We start from the raw sequence: 27,483 nt of genomic DNA on the forward strand, positions 1-27,483 counted from the left end.
AACTAAAAAATAAACGCCCCCCCAAACAAATAAAAATAGCCCACATAATAACTCCCTTGCAACAATATGGGAATTGATACTGTTGGGATTTGTTTGACTTCTAATAGGAATATAATAGTGATAATATAGGTGAGGACAGGAAACAGTATAACTAGTGTCTGAGTTAAACTGGAGGACTACAGTGGATTTGGTGGTGTCTTTGAAGATGAAAAGCTGTAGATTCGTGCTTTCTACCAATTGCAGTGATGAGTGCTTGAAGATGACACTGAGCTGGGCAGGGCAGGAGTGTTTATCTGCTGTAGTGCAGGAAGGCTCTCCAGAAGGATCTGGACAGGCTGGATTGATGGGCCAAGACCAGTGGTGTGAGGGTCAACAAGGTGAAGTGCCAGTCCTGCCCGTGGGTGACAACAGCCCCATGGAGGGCTCCAGGCTGGGGGAAGAATGACAGGGAAGGGCAGGGTGTGCTGGTCGACTGGCTGAATATGAGCCCAGGTGGCGAAGAACACCTGTGGCATCTGGCTTGTATCAGCCATGGTGTGGCCACATGCCCAGTTAGTGACCATTGCCCTTCAGTGGGCACTGGTGAGGCCTACAGCTTTAATCTTGAAGTCAGTTTTGTAAGAAGGACAGTGAGGGACTAGAGCATGTCCAGAGTAGGGAATGGAGCTAGGGAAGGGTGTGGAGCACAAGTCTCATGAGGAGAAGCTGAGGTAGCTGAGGGGGTACAGCCTGAAGAAAAGGAGGCTCAGGGGGAAACCTTGCTCTGTACCATCCTCCCTGACAGGAGAATGCAGCCAGGTGGGAGTCTGGCTCTGTTCCCCTGGAACCAGTAACAGGATGAGAGGAAATAGCCTCAAGAAGTGCCAAGAGAGGTTTAGGTTGGCTATTAGGAAACACGTCTTCACAGAAAGGGTGGTCAGGCACTGGCACCCTTTCACTGCTCGCAGCAGTGGTAGAGTCACCATCCCGGGAGGGATTTAAAGCCCCCGCCAGTGCCCCTGGCAGTGCTTTTCCTGGCTGTGTAGATGTGACACTTAGGGTTGGACTAGGGCCACCATGGTTGTGGATTAGCTGCATCCAAGGCCACTGCAGACAGGGATTGGTGGCCTTAATGGCATTAGGCTTGTGGTTGGACTCAGCAATCTTAAAGGTGTTTTCCAAATTCCTAAATGTGTGCAGGTGACATCTACTGTGTGCAGTTCTGGCATCATAACATAAGATACAGAGCTATTGGAGAGCATCCAAAAGAAGGCTACAAAGATGGTGACAGGTCTCCAGGGAAAGCTATATGAGGAACTGTTGAGGGCACTTGGCTTGTTCAGTCTGGAGGAGTCTGAGGGGAGACATCATTGCACTCTGCAGCTTCCTCCCAAGAGGCAGGGGAGGGACAAGACAATGACCTCTGCTCTCTGTGACCAGTGACGGGACCTGAGAAAACTGCTGGAGCTGTGTCAAGGGAGGTTTAGGCTGCACATCAAAAAAAGGTTCTTTCCCTAGAGGGTGGTTGGGCACTGGTCATGGGCCCAAGGCTGACAGAGCTCAGGAAGCATTTGGACAACTCTCAGGCATGTGGTGTGATGGTTGGGGCTGTCTTGTGCAGGGCCAGGAGCTGGACTTGATGATCCCTGTGGGTCCTTCAGTACTCAGGATATTCTATGGTTCTAAATTACCCTGATTCCCTTAATCTAGAAGTGAATTCAGATGGCATATGGGAGGTAAGTGGACGGCAAAGCCAGCACTCTTGCACCTGTGAAGAAGTGTGGGCTGCAGTGGAGAAAAGAAAGGATGTGAACGGCCTAAGGAGCTAAAGCCAGTCTCAGAAGATTGGCTGCAGACCCCTTTCATCTGCTGGGCACCAGACTGCAAATATGTGAGAGCGAGGAGAACTTAGGTTAAGGGAGGCCGCTGTGGGAGATGGCTCAGCAGCTTTGGGTAGGGCTGTCTGAACTAGTCTGGGGCTAGACTAAACAGTTGTTAATGCTGTAATTTACAAAGGCCAGGATTTTGTGCTGCAACGTGGAGTGGAATTACATCATCCACCGGTAGCGCCGGGGGGAAGGAGCGCGGGCGGGGACGGCGAGGCGGCGGTCGGTGACGTGACGTGGCTGCTGCCGCCGCGGCCGCGGATTGGCTGCGGCCGAGGCCGCTCCGGACGGGGATTGGCTGCGGTGGGTCAGCGGGGCCGCGGCGGCGGGAGCGCGCCCGCGGGTGNNGCTCCGCGGGCCCGCTGCGGTGCGGAGCGCGCGGGGTCCGGAAGCCCCGGGGAGAGCCGCGCGGCCCCTCAGGCCCCGCGCCGCAGGGAGGCCGCCGAGGCCCGGCCCTGCGCCGGTGCTGCTGCTCCACCGCCCCTCCTGTGCTGCAGAACTCGTCTGCAGGCTGGATTTGGCAGAATAGACTACCAGGCTCCTGCAGGTACTGCCCTGTAAAGCACTCGAAGGGGTTCCGAGCCAGGACAAGGTGCTGCTCTGCTGCGCCAGGCAGTGCTGCCGTGACCGCACTGTACTGCTGGGACGCGTTATTGAGAGGAAGGAATCGCATAGTACCTGATGATTTGAATTGCCGCTTCTCTGCGCGTGTACCCTCTGCAGAACCCGGGTGAACCTATATGCGAGCTGCTCTAAAGACCGTTTATTTGAAGTTTTAATTTATTTTAGTCAGTTCTTCTGAACTGGCTTCCCTCTGGGAATGTTTCTAGGGTTAAAGTTTGCACGAAGAACTGCAGATTTTTTTTTTTTTCCCTTGCAGAAGTTGCAGTTGTTAAGGTAATGAAGCGGTTTAAATAGTAAAAGCCTCTGAATGTTACCGAGCACTTAAAATTTGTGTTGTGGGAAAGACTTACTTCATAGAAATTCAGGAAATGTGTATATTTCCTTTGAACTTGATTTATCTCTTTTTCTGTGCTTAAGTGTTCTGCAAAATAGTTCTGTCGATCAGAGTTTGACTTCCAGATTTTTTTACTTGTGGAATGTCTTAATGCTCAGATATTTACCTTTATATCTAAAACTGTGAAAACAGTTTATTTCGTTTAATCAATTCACTAAAAGTAATTGTGGACATGCTCTGGCTTTGCAGCCAGCAGACTCGACAAACAGTGTTATAGACTCTGGTTTTCCAAGGCACAGATTTTACGATTTGAGATGGCTGGTTGCTTTGGAGACTGATCTGGAACAGCACGTAAATGTACAGTGCTACTTAACAACTGTTTTTATGATAATAAAGACATGAAAACTATGTAATGGTATTGTTTTTTCGAGCAATAGTACAAGGGTAACTTTCATTATTTAAAAAGATGATAGGAAAGTGATGATTTTAAAGCTCATGTTTGGAGACTAGTTTGGAAGAATTAGGTTTTTCTGGTAATGGAAAAAAATTTAAGCTGATACTAGGAGGAATACCTGAATAATGCATTTTGCTTTTTTTTTATTGCTTCCTCCAAGTAAGGCAGGAAAGTTTTATTTTTTTAAAAAAAGATTTTAAATTTAAAAATTTTTTTGTCACTGAATGTCAGAATCCTTCCAGCTATGAAAGTGGTGGAAATGTGCGTGGAATGGCAAATGAGGATTGAAATTAACTTTAAATCCTTGACTGAGAAGAGGCAAGGAGTTTGATTAGCCTGAAAGAAGGCCTGTAGTTTACATCATACCGTAAACTGTGCTCTGTCCTTTCTGGCAGCATGCATTTCCATTTCACAAACTGATGCTTGCTGCTGTTTTAAACTCGCTGTTTTCTTGTTAACTTGCTCTCCTTGCCTTCTTTCACAACCTAGTTTCAAAAACATGCTATATTTTATAATCTTTTTCCTTCAAAAGATCCACACTGACACTTTTCACTCTTCATTGTCTGTCTTCTTTTAGGAAAGTTGTCTCTGGCAAAGGGAAACAGGAGACAGTCTTCCAGAAGGACAAGGTTGCTCTTAGTTGCAAGCAGCCTGTAGTGAGAATGCGAAGTGGTTCTCCAGCAGATCAGTAGGAACAGCCAAGGAGATGGCACAGTTTTATCTGGCCAGTGTGGGTCTGTATTCTGTGACAGCGAAGCACCAAGTGGAGGTTGTTACTATAGCAGGAGTTGAAGGTCTGACAGGACACTTAAGAGGAGGTGTCTGGAGGTGAGACTTCAGGTAGCATGCCTGTTTCTGTCCTTTAAGGGGCATAGCCTGTAGAGGGAGATGAAGGGGACTGGGCAGTTCCACTCAGGGTATTTGTTGTGGAAGGGGGTCTGGATAAAGAACCTGGTGTTTGCTAGCTCATGTCAGGAGCTGCTGGATCTGGAGCATCTCTCTGAGACCCAGCTAAGACCCCCTTGAGAAGAGAGTGTCTAACAGAAGAGGTCAAGGTGATCTTCAAGGTGGAAGGCTGAAACATAAATAGTGAGAATTGTGCAACCCCAGAGGCAGGCTCATGAGATGCCTGGGAAGGGTTCAAAGGGGGAACCTTTGTCTAGGTACTACTGTTCCCCAGCTTTAAGCTTACCCTGTTATGAGCAGAGAACTTTGGCTACTTGCTTAGTTGCAGGATCTGCTCAGAGTCCTTTGTCTGCCTCATCCTGGCAATGGCCAGTATTTCACATGAAATACAGAACTGTGAGGGATATTGCAGATTAATATTAAAATTCCATACAATGTAAGCTTTACTAGACAAAACAGGAGGAACATTATGTACTGGTGGCTGCCTTGTCTGATGTAGACGTGTATATTTTGGTAAGGATTATAATGAGGGATAATAGTACACTGATGCAAGGTAATGAGCATCTTCAAGTGTTCATGTACATGTATGCCACATCTGTCAGTGCTGTAAATGTCCTGGTATTTGCAATAGCAGTCTTCCAGTGCAAATACTATAAGGTCTCCTTGTGGTGTTTTCAATGTACCATAGTTTGTGCAGTTTTGTTTGCTGTATTTCAATGGTGCTTGAAAATTGATTGAAAGTAAGGAAAGGAAGCAAAGTTTTGTAAAAGGGGAAGGAGAAGTTTTGTGGTTTAAATGCTGTCTGGGAGAGCTGGATTCTTCTTAATCTCGTTTGTTTCCATGGTGAGACTAGATGCATTACTTGAACTAGACCTGTCATAGGAGATGGCTAATTGCATATCCCTTGTTTGCTGTGTATTTACTCTAGTAACTTTTAGTGTTTAAAAGTTCAGTCAAGGGAAACTAATGCCAAGTGCTTGGAAATTTGTGTCTTTACTTGTAATCATGGATGAGGTCTTGTAATTTGATAGTGTTCAGGGAAACGTGAATGAGCATATTTCCTATATTAAATAGGGTTGAGATTCATGAGAAATATAGTAGATGCTCTATTGTGAGGTGTACAGAGAAGTCTGTATGATACAATCTCTCTACTTTTATCTTCCAGGCTTCTCCATGAAAAAAATACTACTTTTATCCATTGCAGGTACATTCACTAATAGTGTTTTCCCTTCTCAGGGAGCCATGTTTTATTCTTTACCTTTAGTAAAGATCTGGCAGCAGGTAAGGAAGAGGGGCCTTCATTTCTTCTATATCATAGTCCGTGAGCAAATTATGCAAAATGGAGAGTGGGCATGAGGAAATTGTATTAAGATGGTACAGGAAAAGAGGAGTTGGACTGAGAGAGTGGGTGAGGAGAGAAATATAGATGGAAAGTCATTGCTATTTAACCATCCTCCCTTCGTTTTAACTTGCAGATATCCCTGATTTGCAGAAGCATCTCAAAATGTTGTGTCGAGCTGCTCTGAGCCCTCTTGTCCGTTCCCCTGGATGGTGCTTTATGTCATCGCCACATGCCATCGCAGCCATTTCCCGTTTATGTATGTATGAGAGAAAGCACACATTTCTAAAATGTTGGTCAGTATGTGTCTGAACATGCCTCTGCTCTTTCCTATGTTGGAAGGAAAACCATCTCATTAATATCATTCAAAACTTACAACCTCTGAAGTGAACTGTAGTGGAAGCTCTACTTTCTCAGTGTTACTTTCTCCCTTAACTCAATAATATTCAGCTGGATGTCTGTGTATTTTTCATTCTGACATACATTTCAAGGAAAAAAAAAAGTTGTAAAAGTACTGCTGCTGTAAAAGTTCCTTATTTCAACCTCATACATTCATGGAAAACAAGATCTGATTGTGTCTGCTCCCCCATCTGCATTTTCAGATGTCTTGAGTAAAGTAAAGAGCAAAACTCAAATTTACTTGGATTAAATTCAAGTGGAAAGATGCATGCAGGAAACCTAAGTGTAAATACATAGGTTCCCTGTAAATAGTTCTTCCCTGAAAACCTAATTTAAGAGACCCATTCAGTGTCTGCTTGATTAATGGTCTGAAATACAAAAGGTAAGGATAGATAAACTCTGTTAGATCAAGGGAGTAGCTGTTTACCATTCCATGCAAGATTAATTTCCCACTGGTCTGTCTATTAACAGTTCTCTTTTATTAACAAGTATATGAATGAGATGTTAAGTCTTGAAAATTCAAAACTTTTTATTTGTGAGCTACAGCTCTGTTGACTTTTGTATTTGTAACATTTCTAAGTATTCCTCATAATATGAAGTCAGTAATTTTCACAGTGCTACCTATGAGAAGTTTGTTCCTAAGTATTGACAGTATCCAGCAGTGGAGCAACTCTTGTCACTTCATCAGTTGTGATATAAAGCTGGAGTCATCGTTTATCAAAGGGATTTTTTTTTGTTCTCCATTGTTTTCTGTTTGTTCTCCACATTTTTTTTTCTGTTCTGTTCAGCTTGTGTATTTTGAAATTCTGCTTCTTTACTCCTGAGAGGCAAGCCTTGTGCAAGCTGCAGAGTGAAGGATCTGCAGTTCCAAATACTTAAGTATGTTTCATGTGTGTTCCTTTCTTTTAGGGAAGTGAAACTGTTGACAGGTATGGGATATAAAAACTGGAATTCCTTTAAGCCTGCTTGTCCAAAACCTGGACTAGATGGCTATGTCAGTTCCTCCTAGTTGCATGTGGAGCAAGTTAATGGGCTTGCATTTCCATAAATGTTTTGCTTGTGTAATGTGGAAGCCAATTTCACATCTCGGTCCAGCGTAAAATAACAAAAACCAGTAGATTTATGTGGCCATAGAGCAAGATTAATGATTAGGACTTTAGTGGGGATGAATTGAATTCTCTGCTTGTTCTAGAACTGTGTCTTTTTCCTTATTTTTCTTTAAAAAGTAAATGGTTTCTTTCCAGATACTGATTAGCTCTCAACAGCTACCTTATTGGAACCTTCTAAACCCTTTTCTTGAAGCGAAGAGAACTGGAAATAAACTCCTTTCTGATTATACTGTGTAGGTTAGGCAAATACTAAATAGTAAGGTGTAATGTTCACTAATTTGTAAAGATGCCTCTGCATCTTCAGATGATAGATTGGTTAGGACTGACTAGAACAGAATAGTTAGTTGTAAGACACCTAGAGTGGCCAGCTAGTTCCACAGCCTGATGCTTCAGGACTAGCTAAAGCACACTATGATCATTGTCCAACTGCCACCTGAACATTGACAGGCTTGGAGCACAAACACCTCTTCAAGAGGCCTGTTCAAGGGCTTGAACACCACTATGTCACCGCGTGACTTAGAGTTCGTATATCTGTCATGGCCCTTCATTTTCCCTGGTTCAGCAATGCACAAAAATACCTGGCTTAGAGATGTTGTAAAAGCTGTGTTTCTTTTCTAAAAGTCAGGCTTTTCGTGCTACTTCAGACAGGAAAACTCTCTTAAACTGTTATCTAATGAGGCAAGGTGAAGGAGATTGTTTTTAAAACTAGTCCTTGAGATGTGAGCTATATAGGCTGTTTTACAGTGTCTTTCAGTTTGGTTTTCTATATTCCCAGAGTCAGAGCTCTGTGATGCATGGGATATTGCCTTCTATACCTTAGGGATGGTTAATGCTGCTCAGATACTCCTGTTTCTCACTTTGTTTTGGTGAATGGAAAGCTAGCTTCTTATTCCCAGTTACTGGGAAGTGTGTATTGTGTAGGGTCAAAAGTCTGAATGAAACACTTAAAACTGGTTTTGTTTCTCTCTCTCTTTCTCTCTCTCTCTTTCTCTCTTTCTTTTCTCTCTTTCTCCACAGATCTCCCTTGCCATAACCAAAGGTTAAGGAATGAATCCATCCGTTGTTGGAGCAACATTCCATTTATCACTGTGCCACTCAGCCGTGCACATGGAAAATCATTTGCACACCGCAGTGAGCTGAAGCATGCAAAACGGATTGTAGTAAAGCTGGGTAGTGCTGTTGTTACTCGAGGAGATGAGTGTGGCTTGGCCCTCGGGAGACTGGCTTCTATTGTAGAGCAGGTAATTTTGTGACTGAACATTTGTGTTAATATCAGGTACTCAGTGATTGTTGGATGCTACAGAAGATTGTAGCAAACCATCATAAAGTATTGATACTCTTTAAAACAATGTGTTAGCCTTTCCCTTTTCAACCCCCTATGCTGCAGTACTATATACTACATAACTCAGTAAATTGGTTTTTGAAGGTGTGGTGGGCTGGCCCTGACTATCAGCTGAGCTTCCACACAGATTCTTGTTTGCTCCCCTCACCTGTGCCCACCACCAGTGGGATTGGGAAGAAAATGGGAAGAGCAAAAGTAAGAAAACTCACGGGTTGAAATTAAGATAGTTTAATAAGTCAAGGAGAGGGGGAAAGTAATTTGTGATGGCAATCGCTACGTCACATAAGCAGACCAATGTTCTGCTAGTTATTGAGTGGTGGCCACCTTGGAAGACAACCTCCTGTGTCTTGCTATTCTGCAGCTCTATTACTGTGTGTGACATAATATGATGTGAAAAGTCCCTTTGGCCAGTTTAAGGTCAGCTGTCTTAAATGTGTCCTGTCTGAACTTTGTGCCCAGCTGCTAGCTTACCTGCTGGGATCAGACATAGTGGAACCAGGAAAGCATTGATGACTGTTCTAGTGCTGGTCCTCATGGGGGAATGATAAGGTTTTGATGCAAGCACTATTAAGCAATAGGCAAAACATTGGAATGTTACCAGAACTGTTTTAGAACTGAAATCTGAAACACAGTATCATACAGACCCCTATAAAGAATGTTATACTTCATCTTGGCCAAACCCAGTATAGAGGGAGAGATATGCACAGTGATATTTTTTGTGCAATAAGTAAGACATGGCTGCGGCGTTAGTTGTCTCTAATGGGAAGGTGGCACTGAAGTATGTGGACTCTGCAAAATGAGTCAACCCTTCTTGATCACCTGAGCATTAGCAGAGTTCTTCCAGAGAAAAGCCTGAAATCTCATTACTTGTAGGAAAAACGGATGGGATCAACTCATGTATTTCTTCTCCAAAATGAAAGCGCTATCTTGGTGAGCACTGGACATGTCCTTTCAGGGAAGTAGAGTTAACCTAATGTATTGAATTCATGTAAGACATTTAGCTTTGGGGCTTTGAAAGGGGTCTGGCCAGAAACATGTAAGGAGGAAGTAATTGAAAGCTTACTATTGGGAGTTGGCCTCTTCACTTCTAGAATTCAAAGTTGCTGTATAATGGTAGTTTTGGGAATGGATTAAAGCGTTTTTCTGTCATAAAAGCTCATATTGTGAAAAGAAGGTTTGTAAGAAGTTACAGATTGCATGCAGTACTTGGCATAGCTTCCGCGTGGCTAGGAAGGTGTGCAGAAGTATCGTGTGCATTCACGATGCCTTGCTTTGCACATCCATGGAGAAATCAAGGTGCTTGTGTCAACAGGAATTGGTGAGCACAAGGTTATAGTAGCCAGGGCTGTTTTGCTCTCACTGATCATATGCCAGACCCTGTTTCTAATTTCCTGTACTTACAGGTCTCAATGCTGCAAAATCAGGGCCGAGAGATGATGATTGTCACCAGTGGGGCTGTAGCTTTTGGAAAGCAGCGGCTGCGCCATGAGATCTTGCTTTCTCAGAGTGTGAGGCAAGCACTTCATTCAGGCCAGAGTCAGCTAAAAGATATGGTGAGAGGCTGGTGGCACTCCTTCTTTTCCCTGAGTGTTTGGTACTTTGTGTGCCATTGCCTGACAGTTGCTCTTTGTCTTTGTAGGCCATTCCAGTCTTGGAGGCCCGAGCCTGTGCAGCAGCTGGACAGAGTGGACTAATGGCTCTGTATGAGGCCATGTTTACACAGTACAGCATCTGTGCAGCTCAGGTAAGGCGCTCCCTTCTTTCCTAGATTGACTTGCTACTTTTGGAGCTTATTATTGTCACATAAATGGTAGCTTATACAAGAGTGCCTTGCTAAATATTTCTGAAACTGAGTTATCTATTGTCAATATAAAATGAATATGTGTTTTATTTTTGGAGTTCAGGTGTGTCCTGCTCTTCTATAGGCAGGGAGGGTCTGTTAAGATGTCTTCAGAAAAGCTGAAGTTGATGATCCAAAGGGAGGGTTTAAAAACTGCAAGTGGCTAAATTGTGACACATTCTGTAAAGCTGATGGAAGTGCATATCCACACTTCAGAACTTGATGTCCATTTTCTCTTCAAACCTTTCCAGCTTGTGGATGATGGTATCCCTGGCCTGGGTCTTATACTGCAGGCTGCAAGTGTATCAGTTGAACTACTCTTAAACAGGCTTTGATTATCTTAGACACTCTGAAAATACAGAATTGCTTTAACTGTAAGGCCTTATTTGTTCAGACACTTTAACAAATTTAGGAGCCTAGTATGAAGTCTTCTTGGAGGAACTTCTTATTGTACTATGGTAGAGCCAATATGGCCAAATCGTTTATAATATAGCTGAAAATCACTATAGGTCATTATATGGATTGTAATCTTGTTCAAATCTGTAGATAACTGTCATTCCTTTGATATAAAATAATTAATTGTCCATGCAGAAAAACTTAGCATACACATTGATTCCAAGTTCTATCGTACATTTTGAGTGGTGGAGTTGTTTGCTTAGTTCTCAAATGTCCAACGACAGAGTAAAAACAAAGAAAATTCTCTCCAGAGTAGACATTGAGGGTGTTTTTTGTCTTAAAAGAAAGGGATGCTATCTGCGTGCAGGAGGCAAGATTGTTTCAGAAGAGTAAATGAGTTCTAGTGAGTGGAAGAAGTCTTGGTATAAAGCATGCCTTCTGCTTACTACAAGTAGGAACATTAATGTGGGAGGAATAACTGGAAAGGCAGCATCTTGAGCAATCTGTTGGTTTCTCTAGGGCCTTAGTAGTTATCGTGAGCATCTCTGTTCTGATTACGTTCTTGTTTTCCAAATTCATTCTTGGAGTGTGTGATGTGTCAGCTTGAGATAGGCTATTACAGGCTACAGTGGAAAAAACCTGCTAATATTGTAGAAAGAATATTTCTCACTTGTATTCTGTATCTTTTAAATGTGACTTTTGTTTCTGTAGAGACCCAAAAGGCATGACTGCTCTGTTATGACACGAAAATACACAGGAAAGGTGGTAGGCTAAGTAGTTTCTTTCTTCCTTTTAGATTTTAGTCACCAATCTGGATTTCCATGATGAGCAGAAGCGTCGCAACTTAAATGGCACATTACATGAGCTTTTAAGGATGAATATTGTCCCTATAATTAACACTAACGATGCAGTTGTTCCACCTCCAGAGCCTAACAGTGATCTGCAGGGGGTAAATGTGGGTAAAGTATTGCAACGGAGGGGGGTCCTGCTTGCAGATGGTGCAGTGCTAATGTGTACTTGACTAATGCCATAACAGGGGACCTCTGAAGTTTACAGCAGAGAAACAAAGATACAGAATTAGTATGTGGACAGAGAGTACTGGAAGACTGTGTGGACTTGTCTGTATTTGGCATGATACAGTGTTATGGGGTGAAACCAGGGCAAATATTGTCTGCTTTTCCAAAAGCAGGCATGCCTCTGCAGGTCATCTAATCCAGCACCCCTTCTTAAAACAGTGACAGTGCCTTTTGCCCTGTCACTGGGTGCTAAGGTGGAGAAATGCAAGTACTGATGACACTGCTTGTCATTTGGATACCACTTTACTGAAGCATATGTACTTTCACACAAAGATCACCTTTGAAGTTTCCAGTGGGTGTGAAAAAAAAGTAGCTCAGAAGGACTTGTTAGTGCTGAGGTAAATTGCCTTTTTTTATATTAGCACCAAATTTTTCTAAGTTTCTCACACTGTTCTGTGCTTCTGATATGCATGTGTATTGCAGGTAATTAGTGTGAAGGATAACGACAGTCTGGCAGCACGACTGGCTGTGGAAATGAAAACTGATCTCCTGATTGTTCTTTCAGATGTGGAAGGTTTGTGAGTAATTTCTTTAATTTCTGGTTTTAGTGAAGCATATCAGATTGTCAAACCAACCTCTTTTCCTGTTTTACTGATCTCTTCAGTTAATCTGTTTTACAAGGACAATTGCAATGTACTACAATAACTCCTTAAGGCCTATACCCAATGTTGATACTGTGGCATAAACCAAACACTGTCTGACACACTGTTGAATCTGGGTGGATGAGAATGCATGTGAACCTGAGACCTGTTACAGATCCCAGAATACTGCATGTACTGTGGTACTTCTGCTAGCTTCTCAGAGTTGTATGATAGTCAGGAATAGTATGCAGAATAAAAGCTGTGTATCTTGAATTAAGAGTATAAACCAAATACTATTCTGCAATAGTTTTTTTCTTCTGGCAGCAGGTTCTGTCAGTGCATTATTGGTATATTGCAAGTCCTTGTCATTGCTTTCCAGGTACCTGGGTCTTGCTAGCTTTTTCTGTCTCCCTTGCTTTTGACTTACACTGCTCTAGTCTTCTGAGTATTGTTGTGACATAAGCTTGCCACCTATGGATGTTGAACTTCCTGTTCTAGAGAGAGGAGGATAGTCGTTACAGCTTCAGATCAATGCAGTCCACATCACCTTAAGTCAAATATTCTTTTCATCTTCTCCAGATGGGTTTCTTTCAGTAGATCCTGGCCTTCAGCACATGCTTGAGGCCCTGAGGAGGAAAGAAGTGTCTTTCCATAAACACTGTTTCTTTTAGCAGATGCAGCTGTATTTCATTCTAGTCTAGCTGGTTAATTCTATTCTTGCTTGCTGCTATGTGAGCTTTTGGGTTCTTATTTTTAGGTTTTCAATAAGTCTATACCTTTTGGGTCTGCCAGTTAAGAATTTTGTGCTTTCAGTCCCACAAAAAGCAGGGTTCAGTGGAAGTTTTCAATCCTGTAACGTGGAACACAGCTTTTTAGCGTCATGTTGGTTGCTTTTGTTGGTTTCTCTTTTTTTCCTTTTTCCGTGGGTGAGCTTTTGACATGAGGGTATATAACTGATTTTTATGGTTTATTTCAGGACTCTTTGACAGCCCTCCAGGGTCTGATGATGCAAAGCTTATTGACATATTCTACCCAGGAGACCAGCAGTCTGTAACATTTGGAACCAAATCCCGAGTAGGAATGGGTGGCATGGAAGCCAAGGTAGAAATATGGAACATTTGCTTCACAACTGGGAAGGAGAGGGAGCTACATGAAATGGTTGTGCTTTACGCTGGATGGATCTTTTGCTTCAGATGGATCTTGGCAGGCTGCAGGAATGGGCAGGCAGGAACCTTAGAAGTTCAATAAAAGGAAACGCTGAGTCTTATGCCTAGGGACACTGGTATGGGCTGGAGAACTGACTGCCTTGAATGCAGGTTCAGTGAAAAGGGTCCTGGTAGACACCAAATGGAATGTACACCACCAATATGGCCTTTGGGCAAAGCAGTTGTTGCAGCAGTATCCAGGGTTGTATGGAAAGGAAAATAGCCAGCAGGTGGGGAAAAATTATTACTTTCATCTACTCAGCACTAGTGAAACCACATCTGTAGAGCTGTATCTGGTTCTAGATGCTGCAGTACAGGAAGGACATGACTTGCTATAGTGAAACCAGCAGAGAGCCATGAATATGATTAAAGAATTGGAGCACTGTAACACTAAGAGAGGCTGAGAGCTAGGATTGTTTACACTGGAAAAGAGAAGGTTTGGGTATAAATGGCTGAAGGAAGGGTTTAGAGAAGGCAGAACGAGATTCTTCTCGGTGGTATCCAGACAAGAGGCCATGGGCACAGAATGAAATACAAGTGAATAAATGAAATGTAATAATTTTACAATGAGTTTGCTGAAGCACTGGAGCAGATTGCCAAGAGAACCTGTGGATTCTCTGTTTGGAGATGGTCAAAACCTGACTGGATGATGTCTTAAGTAACTTGCTCTAGTTGACCCTGCTTTGAGCAGGCAGTTGGACTACATGATTTCCAGGGATCCTTTCCAGCCTCAGCTATTCTTTGAGTACCCTGAAATGGTATGTGGGTTCCTTTTGCTTTTCTTTTAGGTCGATGTGAATTGCAAAGAGCAAGTAAAGAATTACACTCAAGTAGATTTTAAAAGGTGACATTTGGAACTGTATTTTTGTGTTTAAAATAAGAGTCAGTCTCAATTCTTTCTTATGTGGTAATTCAAAGACTTTGGGAATCCCTGTCTCTTAAATCTGATATGGTACCTCTCCTTTCTGAGTTTGTACCATGTAATGTTTGCTTCTGAAGGATATATTGGTGGAGACCAAGGTACTTCAGTTTTTGAACTCAAGATTAGTAGAGGTGGGAGAGTTAATGGGTTTTAGTCCTGTGTACAGTCAGGTGGTCTCAGTGTTCATTGCTGTGAATACATAAACATGGGTGTGTTGTTCACCTTCAGATATGTCTCTCATGAGGCTGAGATACACACTGCTGTAGTATTAATTGCTGCAGGTTTCCCTGGGACGTATCTGGAAAGTTGTCTATAAAAACCAAAACAGATCTTGACTAAGCAGGAAAAGACCAAAGTAAAATTCTTCACTAGTTATGTTATTGATGATTCCCTTTTCTGAAGACTCAGGTAAGGTACACTCTTAAGTATCCAGAGCATAGATGGGAGGGTGGCAAAAGGAGGAGGCATTTGTTACTATAGAATGTACAAAGCTTATTCAGAAATTACTTTCCCTTATCTGGCTTCTAGGATAATTTAAACAATTCCAGGTATTGAAGGTAAAGCTGCCAAGGTCAGAGAGTACTTTATTGTAAAAGTAATAATCTGTTAAGAGTTACTTGGTGTCTTTTGAGCCACATAGAGGCAAATCTTGATGCAGGTGTTGTAACAAAAATTTGCTACAGTTGAGAATGTAGGAGACGTTTTTGGAAAACTGTAGCATCACTAATAGAAAACAGATAGTGGCTCAAAGAATAAATCTTGGTTATCAGCATGAAATTTGAGCAATAATGAAGCAGCTGATAATCTTTTGGTAGCCGAGTTTGATGTGATAGGCCTATCTGGCATTTGTGTCTCATAGTGACTGTAGACTGTAATTCCAAATTGTAGAACCATATTAGGAAAGCATAGAAGTGAGTAAGCAGAGAAGCTTTTGCAATTAAATAAATGACACATAATTAAAAATAAGTAGTGGATAATATTGCCCATGTTGGCAAAACTTGACTGGGAAAATAAAGGAAGGAAATGACTGGCAGTACCTCTTCAGCAGGTAGCATCTGGGATTTGAGAGAAATCATATTCTGCTCAAAAATGAGCAAAGAGGCTAATCTTAGGACCAGTCAGTACACAGGGATTTCAAAGGACCCTTACTAATGAGCTAATTGTAATGTAAACTTAACATACTGTAGAAGGATTAAGCAAATGTCAATATTCCAGCACTGAAGTTCAGAGATTCCCAAAGTGTGTTGAATGCTCTTTGAAAGCATAAGTGATCCATCTGGCCATCAGAGGGGACCAAGAAGTCTTGTTGAGAGTGGTGATTCAAATAACCAGTGAATCTCTTGTAACTGGCTCTGTCTTTTCCTGTAGGTGAAAGCAGCTCTGTGGGCCCTGCAAGGAGGCACTTCAGTAGTGATTGCAAATGGAACCCACCCAAAGATCTCAGGTCATGTCATCACAGATATTGTAGAAGGGAAAAAAGTTGGAACTTTTTTTTCAGAGGTAAAACCTGCAGGTGAGTACAGAGTTAATGTGTACCTTGAGAGTTGTACAGATTTCCTGAAAAATTAGGGTTAAAATTTGTCTAGAGCTGTGCAATAACTGGAAAACCATTCTCTGCTTGCGAAATGGATTTTGAAAGATATTTTCTGAAGTAGGGGTAGAAACTGCTGAATTCCCTGCTCTTCTTCCCTCCAGCTGATAAACTGTTACATCAGACTTGCATTTGAAGAATGCAGTGAGTAGAGTAGAAGTTTTGCCTTTTGTAGTCTTAAGAATTATCATCAAATATCCACAATTTCACTGTGAAAATATGGATATAGAATGTGCTGCTGAATTAAGGTAATGTTTAGGTTTATTTTTTATCATTAGTTTATTTTATGACTCAGTCTTCTAGTATGGTAGGTAGGAATGTTTTCCTGCCACTGCATTACTGGAACAGTGTAATAATTGTTGGATAAAAGCAGACCAAAGATCCATCACCTTAGCAGAATAGATACTGGAGTGATACTTTTGACTTTCACTTTAAGCCAAGTGAATTTCTTTGTGTATAGTAATCCTTAATGGATTTCATGTATAAATATGTCAAATCATCCTTTGAATGCACTTGGTGTCGTTATGCTCCAGTGCCTTTTTGGTTAGCCCCATTATAATAAGTTGGTATCAGCAGTAAAACTTCTAATCTTGTGATCCCTTTCTGAATCACAAATATGCTAAGTAGCAAAAGTCTGTCCCTGTGGACTGTTGTGGTGTTTATACCAGTAATCTCCTTGTCTTCTATCTTCCAAAACCCACACTTTGGAAATTCAAGTAACTTTAAAAAATCAAATATATCTGCTGACATACATAATTTTTCTCCAAGAACATTAAAAAATGCCATGTTTTGTAAAGTGTAATCTCACTTCAAAAAGCTGGTTTAAGATGTCTTAAATTAGTCTAATACACCTCATGTCCACACATTCTTTTATTATACTTCCCACTATACCTCTCTATGATTTCTACTCTGGCAGTTTCCATGGGACTCTTCTTAAATGGAAGTTGGGTTCAAGATTCCTGGTTTACAGGCTATTTCAGGAGAGTTAAAAATGGCAGTTTTTCCACAAGCTGCTTGTGATTTTTTTTTTTTAAATGCTTCCTGAACATGGTGACTTGAAACAGAAACACAACCTGTTTTATATAATTTCAGCACCTTGCTTCTAAAATGAATACAAGGAAGGACATGGAAAGCAATTTTTCTGCAAGCTGTTACTAGGGTTTTGGCTTCCATTACTGTTTGTGCGTTCCCATGCATACATTTGTCAGCTGGATACTTAAACTTTTCAAAGTTTGCCTCTTTTCATTCAGTAGACTACTATGCCCAAGTGACTTAGCTATCCTGTTGTTCTTTTGGCCTTTGTCACGTCTTTTTGATACATGCTGCACACTTGCTCTTACATAGAGACAGAGTTTTTGTGATGATTCTTTATGTAGGGACCATAACAGTATTTTTGTGTAAGGTACAGACTTCTCTATTAGGATACAACATTTTTCTTGAATTTTTCTGTTTAAAACTGTTTCATGCTGTAAACAAAGAAGTGGAAGACAAGTGGGCTAGCGCTCACTTCTGCCTGTGCTGTTACTTGGTCTGCATAGCCTATTTTTGGGGTTTTTTTTGCAGGCCCTACTGTAGAACAGCAGGCTGAAATGGCTCGAGCTGGTGGCAGGACCTTGGCGGCTCTACAGCCTGAGCAGGTGACAGAACAATGTGGCCAAATTGTTAATAATGTGCATGTGTGGAACACAGGCTTATAACATAAATGAACCCCTTGGGACAAGAATCTATTGTTTCTGTGTCAGATCTATTGTTTGTATTGTAGCCTGCTTAAAGATGATCAAAGCAAAAAGATCATGTTCCTTGGGGCTGTGAAGTAATACGAACTTTCATATGGGGTTTATAAAACTTTTGATAGCATCAAGTAACACACAGAAGTGAATGGTGATTCGAGCTGCTGAAGAATTGGCTGGAATAACTTGCTCCATTCACACCTATATGGAGTTTAGCATACAACATGTATACTAAAGTGGATATTACTACTCTGCAGCTGGGTGGGTATGATGTGGTACAAGGTGGTTTTAAAGGAAAGGCATGTGAGTTTGGTGAAGAAGACTGGGAAAGGAAAGCAAGATAATAAAAAGCAAGGTAAAGGCTGAAGCAGTGTTCGGCCTTCTTTTTCAGTGTGATGAGGGCTGGAAAAATCAGCTGCCCAAGTATCGGGAAGGTTAAGATAGTGAGAGGATGTGGTCAGCATAAATGGGCTATAGGAACTAGGTGTCAAACAGCATGGACTTTGGGTAAGAAATTGGTTCAGAAACTGTTTTCTCTTTCAGAGAGCAGAGATTATTTATCGTCTTGCTGACTTACTAACAGATCAGAGGGAAGAAATTCTCTTGGCAAACAAGAAGGACTTGGAGGAGGCTGAAAATAAAGGTACTGCTTCAAACCTTCCATAGTACTATCATCTTGGACCTCTCTGGGCCTCAAGACAAATGAGCAGAACTAGAATCTTCTGTCACCTGGGATTGGGCAGTATGGCTGACACAGATTGTTGAACACAGGACTTTGAGAACTTGTCTTGTCAGTGTAAACAACTGCAGCCTCCTTCATTGCATAAAACAGATGCCTTCATCAGAGAAGATAATGAGGCAGTACAAAACACCAAGTGGTTTATTGTAAAAAAAAAAAATTTTAAAAATTAAACAAATATCTCTATTACTGTCATGAGCAAAGTGAGTATCTTCTGGGCTGGTTAATGTAATGTTTGCTTCCTGAAGGGAATGCTATCATCTCTACACTTAAATTGATGCTTGCCAAAGCATCAGTTGTCCCCTTCTGATTGAGGAAGTTTCTCTTTAGATGGCTCAGGTGAAACTCGCTCTTCTGTGTTAGACTAATGCATTCATTGAGAAGCTGGGATTGAGGTGTGTACACGTTGGCATAACAAGTACATGAAAAAAACACATAATGAATTGTAATACTATGTGAAAGACACCACTAACCAGAGTGTATGAGGAGACATTGCTGGGTTAACTTACTGTTTGAACGTGTTCAGACTAGAATATTCAAGTTTTTCTTGCCCAGTCTGCATAGAAATGCTATATGTATGTCTGTGCTTTGGTGTTTCTGTTTGTAAAACAGAAGGATGCAATTACTGCCTGGACCTTCCAGAAATACTGAAAGGGTAGAAATCTGTAGGAAAATCAGTCATGCATTCAGTACATGAAATAGGACAAACTTTATCTTTCTGGATGTTGGTAGTTTGTGTGGTTGCTTCATGTACAAATCACTTAAACCTCATTAATTGAAAATGTGGTGGGTGAAATAGTCATCATATTTAGGGGTTTTATTGTGACTACCAGACTTGATGCTATGCATTTTTAATCTCAGTTAAATTACTTGCTAGGGTGTGGGAAATATATTAATTTTCCTTAGGTTCAGCAGTCATCTAAGTCATTTCTGCCTGAGCCTAGAAAGACCAATCTATCTTCAGCACAACTTTTTCTTTCTTTTAGGGAGATTAGCACTCCCTTTGTTGAAACGCCTAAGTCTGTCTACTTCAAAGCTAAACAGCTTGGCTATTGGTCTGCGTCAGATTGCAGCATCCTCACAGGACAGCGTCGGCCGTGTAATTCGACGAACTCGAATAGCAAAAGACCTGGATTTGGAGCAGGTTACGGTGCCGATTGGTGTCCTTCTCGTGATCTTTGAATCTCGTCCTGACTGTCTTCCACAGGTTTGTAAGCAAGGTAGATTACAGTAATGGGTATTTCTGTTGGCAAGCAAGCAAGAGGCTACAAAAAGTATTGTTTCAAAGGACTCTTGCTTGGATTCTTCTACGATTGATTTTTTTGGCATCCCTGTTTTTTATGCAGAGTTGTTTCTAGAACTTGCTTCTGCTGTGTTCAGTTAATAATTTGTCTGATGGTAGTATGAGAGTCTGTGATTGAGAGGAGCAGTTCCCTCCTCTTAGTCCACTACTGCATCTCATGCTTGTTTGGGTTAAGATTTAATATGCTTTAAGTGAGCATATACAAACAGCATGTTTGCCTCTAATACAGGGTGAAATTGCAAGCATCCTTTAGAGATTGTGTTGTATAGATTCCACCAAATCCAGGTGTTCTGAAGTGTAGTCATGTTCTACTAGTCTTTGAGACTGAAGCATTTTGAAACCCCTTTCCTTGTGTTCCTTTCAACCACACAAATTTTTGATTTTTGTGTCTTAATTCTTGGTATTTTTTTTCTTTTCATTTTTTCAAACCAGGTCAAAACATTTCTTTTAATCTTATGCCTCTTTACTCAAATAAGCTTATTTGTTTAGTTTCTTTTGTGATACTGATCTAGAGGGGCAGTTAGAAGGTACTTTTAAAATACAATCAGATGGCTTTGTAATGTCTAATTATATAAGTTAAAAAGACACACGATAGTTATGTAAGGCAGACTTTCCAGGTGTTTACACTTCATTGTGTTTTTCTAATGTGTTTCTTGTTTTCAATATTCTTCAATATTCAAATGAGGTAGAATATCAAGCATTTTGATTATTATTACCTATTTGATACTAGAAGGGGAAAGATGTATCTGGCTGGTTATTTTATGAATCAGGATCTAAAGTGCCACCAAACTAACTTCTTATTTGACGTGAGCCTGGCTAATTTTGGCATCAGCATCTCAACAATATACAATAGATACTGTAATGAGTGTATGCTTGGTATGCTTGATTATATATACAGGTGATGGTAATGATATATATAATCTTTCCCAGAAGACAGTATAACAGCAAAATAACTTAAAATACTGAGGTTTTTTTTGTTCTAAAGAGAATAAACTCACCTCTGGAGAGGAGGTGATTTTCCTTTCCAAAGCAGCGCATGCTTTTAAACTTCTCTTTAAGTAGGTGGACAAATTGTGCGGCTATAGTGAATGAAGTTGGGATGAGGAATACAAAAAAGTTTTGAAAAAGAGCTTTATTGCATCTGATGTACTCTGAGGTAGAAAGGATCAAAAACCTCTTGTGTTGCTGGACTTAAATGGTTGAAATCTAACACCTGAAACAGAAGAGAAGCAATAGCTATCGGTTTCTTCTGGTGATAAACATGGAAGCAAAGATGATGCTGGGCCTATTGTCTCAATTTTTCTTTTTTTTTTTTTTTGCTTAGAGCAAGTGATGTCTGTTTATGACTGCTGTTTTAGACAGCAGGATGAAAATGTTTTTCCTGTTCATAGGAAGAGCTTCTTTGCTACTCTCTGCTGAAATGGTTAGGGACAAGAGTTCTTGCTGCTAAAATTAGTCTCCTTGGGGTAATTGCCCACACAGCTATGCAATTCATATGAAGCATTATGTCCATAGTTTCCTCTGACTTGTTCACTGTAGTCTCTCCATCGCAATAGTACCCTGAAAACTCAAACTTGTTCTTGAAATTAGCACATTTAACTTCTGTAGTTAAATGTGCTGCTACTTGTAATGCTTTTTCGGAGCCATGAAAGGAAAACTGTAGATTAATATTGATAAATCAACTGAACAAAAAATCCTGGTTTTATTTAGTGGGTGTTATTCTGACAAAAGAACCAGAATACATTTAAAGTTTTGTTGTTTTTTTTTTTTCCCCAATAATAAACTCCTTTGGCAGGTGTCTGCTTTGGCCATAGCCAGTGGAAATGGCTTACTACTTAAAGGAGGGAAAGAGGCAGCACATAGCAATCAAATCCTTCATCATCTGACACAAGAAGCACTCTCTATTCATGGAGTCAGAGATGCAGTGCAACTGGTAAGTGCCTAGAGTTAAATCAACTGTTTCTTTGCTATGGTATGTATAAAAAGTGTGGCAAAACCTGAGAGTTAAAACTGTAAGCTCTTTGTATTGCACCTACCACAGGTGAACACAAGAGAGGAAGTAGAAGATCTCTGCCGTTTGGATAAGCTGATAGATCTCATCATTCCACGTGGTTCATCACAGCTAGTCAGGAATATCCAGAAAGCTGCTAAGGGAATCCCAGTGATGGGTCACAGTGAAGGGATCTGTCATGTGTATGTTGACATGGATGCCAGTGTTGAGAAGGTCACACGAATAAGTAAGCAGTGGGAGGGTGACTTGAATCTCATGGGTGTAATTGAACTTTGGAGTATGCAGTGTAGTTGTGGTAATTTATAACTTATATATTTTGCAAAAATCTTTGTTGTGAATGTTATGTAACCAATTATGTACTCTTAAATCTCAGTCAGAGACTCAAAGTGTGAATATCCTGCTGCCTGTAATGCTCTGGAAACTCTCTTAATTCATCGAGACTTGCTGAGAACCCCGTTGTTTGATCAGATCATAGACATGTTGAGAGTAGAACAGGTTAGTCACTCATATTTGTGTTTTGTTTTATGATTTTTGTCTGTTTTTTTCCTAAAACTTTAGAATCATTTGGTCTGGCTGGTGTAGCCCTGTTTACATGGCATAACTTTTTACTTACCCATATGTGTCTTTGTACATGTCAGTGAACTTTGGTTCTTCACACAGCATCAAGTGTTTCTGTAGAAATGATCTGAAAGCAGCTTACTCAGGACAGCTACAGGCTGTTACTGGGATACCTTTGCTATATACTTCCTTGTATATAGGAAAAATAATCTTCTGCCAGCAAAGCATATACACAACCTTTCTCTACCTTTTCAGATTTAGTGAGATGCAAAGCCTTGTCTTCCTGAGTCTATTAATTTAGCTTCTTACCCAAGTGAATTCCCTTCTGTTTTTATCCTTTCTGAATTTGCTTCATACATGTGTTTTTTAAAATTGTCCTCTTGGGTGCCCTTTGTTCCCACCCATTTTCCCTCCTGAGAGTTAAAGGATGTCAAAGGATATCAAAGGGCCAGCATACTAATTAGCTGTCTAGACAGAAGCAAAGTTTTTCTGGTAAAGGTAGCAGAGATGCATCAGGAAGAAGTATCCATGAAGTAGTATGAATTACACATAAATCAAGGGTTTTCACACAGCACTGTGTATTTGACAAATACAGTGCACAGGCAGTGATTAATGGAGGATAGAGAGGTCCTACATTTTGATGCTGTTGAAAGGGTTATAGTAAAAGAAGCTGGTAAGTAGTCATGGAGCAAGTTCTCAGTGTTTGGAGTTTCTAATGCCTTGTTTAGTTGTTTCTTGGGAAGGATAGAGTGCAGGGTAGATACCTGTATTTTGGATGGGAGGAATATATGTACGTGCATTTCCACCACCAACCCTAACCCATCTCCTTATACAGTGGGGAGGATATTAACTGTCTGATCTATCCTGACAACAAGAAATATGCAAATATTGGGCAGGATTATGCAATTAAAGTAATTTATAGTTGCACAAGAAAATGCTGGTTTACAGATGTTGTCTTAAAAGCCTTCACATTTAGTAGACTTTTGCCTTATTTCCCATTTATGCTTGTCTTGTAAAAATTTCCTGTTTGAATGGAAATTCATCTGCATGGAATTTCTGTGCTGTATCTGTTCTAAATTATCTCTCGTTGTTTAGGTGTTTTGGCAGAGATTGATAATGTGTTAAAATTTTCTTTATAACAAATGAAAAATATCTGTGTGAGGTTTTTTTGTTTTGGACTCAGTAACTGCTTTGTATCTGAGATGTGCTTCAGAGACGGCTCGTATCAATTTATAAAGTAATAAAAGGATAGAAGTCCTTCAAGATCTTAAGACTTCCGTAGGTGCAAATTTGGAAGCATTCCCTTAGTTATTCTCTGCATTGCAGTTGCTGTCTTAAAACAAAGGCTGGCATCAGTATTTTAGCTGTTTTCCTAGCAGTGCTGTACTGGCCTTTTCTGCCTGGTGACTAAGTGATGCAATTGCTTTAAGTAATTTCAAATGAGTCCTGAATTAGAGCTTGTCATGGTAGGTAGCTAACGTAGCATGTCAGTTACTGTACCTTGTAGCTAATTCACCTATATGCCAAGTTTCCCAAAGAATAGGTGTATTTTTCTTACACTGCATGCGTGTTGTGAATTAACTCCACTCAGTGACTAAGCACCATCCAGCTGCCTGCTAGCTCTCCTCTCCTCCAAGTGGGACAGGAGGAGAAAATTAGAACAAAACCAAGGAAGCTTGCAGGTTAAAAGATAGCCTGATAAGTGAAGGAAAGAGGAAGAAGAAAGGAGACAAAAAGGGGGAAATAACCCAATAAAAAAGTAAACCCCAAAACAAAACTAAAAACCCACTAGCAACACCCACAAAGCAAAGCTAATTCCTTGCTGTCAGCCAAAAAAAACAATGACCAGCCAGTCTCTTGGGTAATGCCTACCTTCTTCAAAAACCCCCTAACCCCCTTGTATTGCAGCACATGACATTATATAGCATGGAACACCCCTTTGGTCAGTTCTGGTCAGCTGTTGGCTGTGTCCCCTCCCAAACTCGTGCACGCTCCTGATCTTTGTACTACAGGCACAGAGTTGGAACAGGGAGGAAGAGAAAACCTTTATGTTGTGCAAACTCTGTTTAGTAACAGCCAAAACATTAATGTGTTTTTAACACTGTTTTAGTCAAAAGTCCAAAACATGGCACCACAGGGACTGCTATCCATCCCATATTGAGTACAAGAAGCTACACTTTCACCTGAAAGGCTCTGGTATGGTCAGTAGCCACAAACAAAATGTACCTGGTGTTGCAGGTGAAGATTCATGCTGGCCCAAAGTTTGCATCTTACTTGACATTCAGTCCTTCAGAAGTGAAATCTCTGCGCACAGAATATGGGGACCTGGAGTGCTGCATTGAGGTGGTGGACAGCGTTCAAGAGGCTGTTGAACATATCCACAAGTATGGAAGTTCCCATACGGATGTGATTATCACAGAGAATGGTTAGTGACCTGGCACCTTCTTTAAGCTGCTGTTTTGGTTTGACTGCTAATTGCTGATGTTAGTGCAACTAACTACATTGTAGTAGTTCGTCTCTTGGGTCTGTGCCAGTGCAAAACCTTACTAGAGCTGTGTCAAAACAAATGTTGACTCTCCAACCAAACCAAGCCCAGAACTTCTGAGAATGAGCTGCAGTTAAGGTCATGTTGATCTGCGGCTGCCAGTGTGAGTCAAGTAGGCTTCTGTTTCTGTACTTCTTGCTGAGCTTAAATGCCTGTCACTAAAAGGCATGCATTCGATACCATAACCAGTGCCACGGGACCTGGTGAACTAGTGATTTATACTGGAAATAGAGTTGCTCTTGAATGTCTGTCTTGTTGCTAAGGGCTACTGACCTCCAAGTTCACACATTTGCATTTGGCATTTCTGCATTGTCGTTCTCAAATAGTACTCGCAATAGCAATTGAGTTTAGGATTTCTCAGTATTTGGAACACTTCCATGTTTGAGACTAATGGAGAGCTGACTGTAGCGCAACTGTCTCAGTCTGAATGACAGATGCTGTGTGGAGCAGCTATTCTTTCTCCTTGGTCATGCAAATAAATCTCTTTGACTAAACTGAATGGAGTTAGACATCTTTTTGCTTGCTTCTAATTTTTGCGAGGTTATTCTAAGATTTGCAGTGGTGTCTTAATTGATAAGCGTACTGGGAGGAAGATAAAAATGAGCATGGCTTAGCCCAGGCTGTTTAAGTACTGTCTGATAAGGTTGCACGTTAAAGTTGTATTGTTATGTATGTTCAGTGTTTATTGGAATAATGATCATTCTGTATGTAATGGATTTTATTTTTGTCTGCCTCTTTCCCAGAGAAAACAGGAGAGTTCTTCCTCCAGCATGTGGACAGTGCTTGTGTTTTCTGGAATGCCAGTACCCGTTTCTCTGACGGCTATAGGTTTGGACTTGGTAAGAGTAAAGATATTGCAGGGTTGTGACTCTGCAGAATTCTGTGGTGTGTGAAAAGTGTGGCAGTATGAATCTTGAAAGGTAGGATTAGTCTCATATCTTACTCTCTAATAAAAGGTTTTCAGGAAGGGTACTGTATGAAAAGTTGAAGCCTAGAAATTTCATCCACACAAAGATATTTTGGATCCTCTGAAGCTCTATTCAATTGCAGTAAAGTATGCTGCCTGCACAGTAATAGAACAATGCAATATAGGATGTGAAACTGCTGACTAGCTTTCCTTTTATTTCTCTTTCTAATGATGCTGTAAAGAAGGCAGTGCTTCAGTCCTGCTAGGCAGATTGAGATGCTGTGCAATGTGCAAGTCCTGCAGTGTTAAGGAATGAAGGGTAGGAACTAAACTGAGTATAAACTGATTAAATAAACAGGTGCAGCTACTGTGAATTGCAGAAGATAAGGGAAACATTCATTCCTTGATGAGGCAGAAAATCAGAAGTCTCCACTACACGCTATTACTGTGTTAGCTAAACAGTGCTCCATATGACTGAAAAATTCCCTTTAAGGTCTTCCAATATCTCCTCAATGTGATAAAAAAGGATGTAAGATCATAATCTTTACTAGTTTAGCTTTTTTTCTTCTTTGAAGGATTATGCCCTTAGATCAGCCTAAGAGCAATGCAAGAGATACCTCTCTCTCTCTCTCTCTCTCTTGCATCTTTCTTTCTGAAAGTAACTGTAGTAGCCAGAAGTATAAACATTACAATTTATCATGTAACAATCTCCTCGAGCTTCTCTATCAGGGAAATGCAATTGGTATTTGGAGAGGAGCAGAGAATGGCAGGTCCCTGAAAGGCAAGCAGCTTTTTAACTTTGAGGTACGAAAACATTTAGTATGAAGTGAACATCATCAGCGGATTAACTACCTTTATTTTGGGTGTTTCCTGCAGGTGCTGAAGTGGGAATCAGTACTTCACGTATCCATGCACGTGGACCAGTGGGAATCGAAGGACTCTTAACTACGAAGTGGTTGCTGAGGGGGGACAATCACGTTGTTTCTGACTTTTCAGAGCATGGGAGCATGAAGTATCTTCATGAAAGCCTCCCTCTCCCTCAGAGAAATGCCAACTGAAAACACTGGGGAGAAAACCCAGGGTATAATTATTTCCTGAAGTTGTTAAGGCTTCAGGATAATCTCTGGTGAAGGAGTTTGTTTTTCATCATCAGAAATATTGTCCTTGGTCATTTTGCAGTACAATGAATACAAAACGATCCCATCAGTGAGAATTCTTCCCCTCCCTCCCTCCCTTTCAGTTTCCTTAGACAGTATCTGCAAACTCACTTCTCCGAAAGACAGATTTTTTCAAATCATATAGGTAATATAAGGAAGGATTTCAGTATCGACTACATTCCTTTTTTATCCCAGTGCTCCCTGTAGCAACTGTGTTTGGTGGTGGAGTTTAATTTTTTTTTTTCCTAAGTTTTGTTTTATTCCAGTGTCTGTTCTGGAGAACAGACTCAGTAGTTTTGGTTTTGAGGGTTTTTCTTCAGTCTTAGGATCATGGCATCTCTTGAGGGCTGGAAAGCTTTATGCTTAATTTCTTTGTATTTTATCAGTCTTGAGATAGGGAGACAGATGTTCCAAATGTATAGTAAACTTTTGACCAAGAAACCTTTTATATCTAATTCTTTGTATTGTTGACTATTGTAGATAAAAGACATCATTGTCTGCTACATTAATTTTGTTACTTATTTGTATCCAAGGTTTATTTTTCTTCAGT

At 40.8% G+C, this 27,483-nt stretch overlaps 2 protein-coding genes across 8 annotated transcripts; one reads left to right on the forward strand and one right to left on the reverse strand.

Annotated features, from left to right (window-relative positions):
• Positions 1-1,974: 1,974 nt before the first annotated feature.
• Positions 1,975-2,538, reverse strand: LOC120512741 (putative uncharacterized protein MGC34800). The gene has a single exon (XM_039731383.1). The coding sequence runs from the start codon at positions 2,536-2,538 to the stop codon at positions 1,975-1,977; it is 564 nt and encodes a 187-aa protein (XP_039587317.1).
• On the forward strand, positions 2,225-27,442 carry ALDH18A1 (aldehyde dehydrogenase 18 family member A1). Of its 7 annotated transcripts, none has more exons than XM_039731364.1 (20): positions 2,276-2,412; positions 3,855-4,105; positions 5,349-5,387; positions 5,659-5,781; positions 8,048-8,271; positions 9,776-9,925; positions 10,012-10,116; positions 11,405-11,563; positions 12,108-12,198; positions 13,242-13,366; positions 15,761-15,905; positions 17,547-17,620; positions 18,257-18,356; positions 19,439-19,659; positions 21,551-21,688; positions 21,797-21,992; positions 22,140-22,261; positions 24,563-24,749; positions 25,613-25,708; positions 26,653-27,442. In XM_039731364.1, the coding sequence occupies exons 3-20, from the start codon at positions 5,357-5,359 to the stop codon at positions 26,832-26,834; spliced, it is 2,469 nt and encodes an 822-aa protein (XP_039587298.1). In that variant the 5' UTR covers positions 2,276-2,412; positions 3,855-4,105; positions 5,349-5,356; the 3' UTR covers positions 26,835-27,442. The 7 variants fall into 7 exon arrangements, with proteins under 7 accessions (XP_039587303.1, XP_039587304.1, XP_039587298.1 ...); XM_039731365.1 differs by having other exon boundaries at positions 11,405-11,557; XM_039731369.1 differs by lacking the exon at positions 3,855-4,105 and having other exon boundaries at positions 2,225-2,412.
• Positions 27,443-27,483: the final 41 nt, after the last annotated feature.

The sequence above is a fragment of the Passer montanus genome, unplaced genomic scaffold (assembly GCF_014805655.1).
Source record: "Passer montanus isolate IOZ18808 unplaced genomic scaffold, ASM1480565v1 scaffold77, whole genome shotgun sequence".
Taxonomy (NCBI): domain Eukaryota; kingdom Metazoa; phylum Chordata; class Aves; order Passeriformes; family Passeridae; genus Passer; species Passer montanus.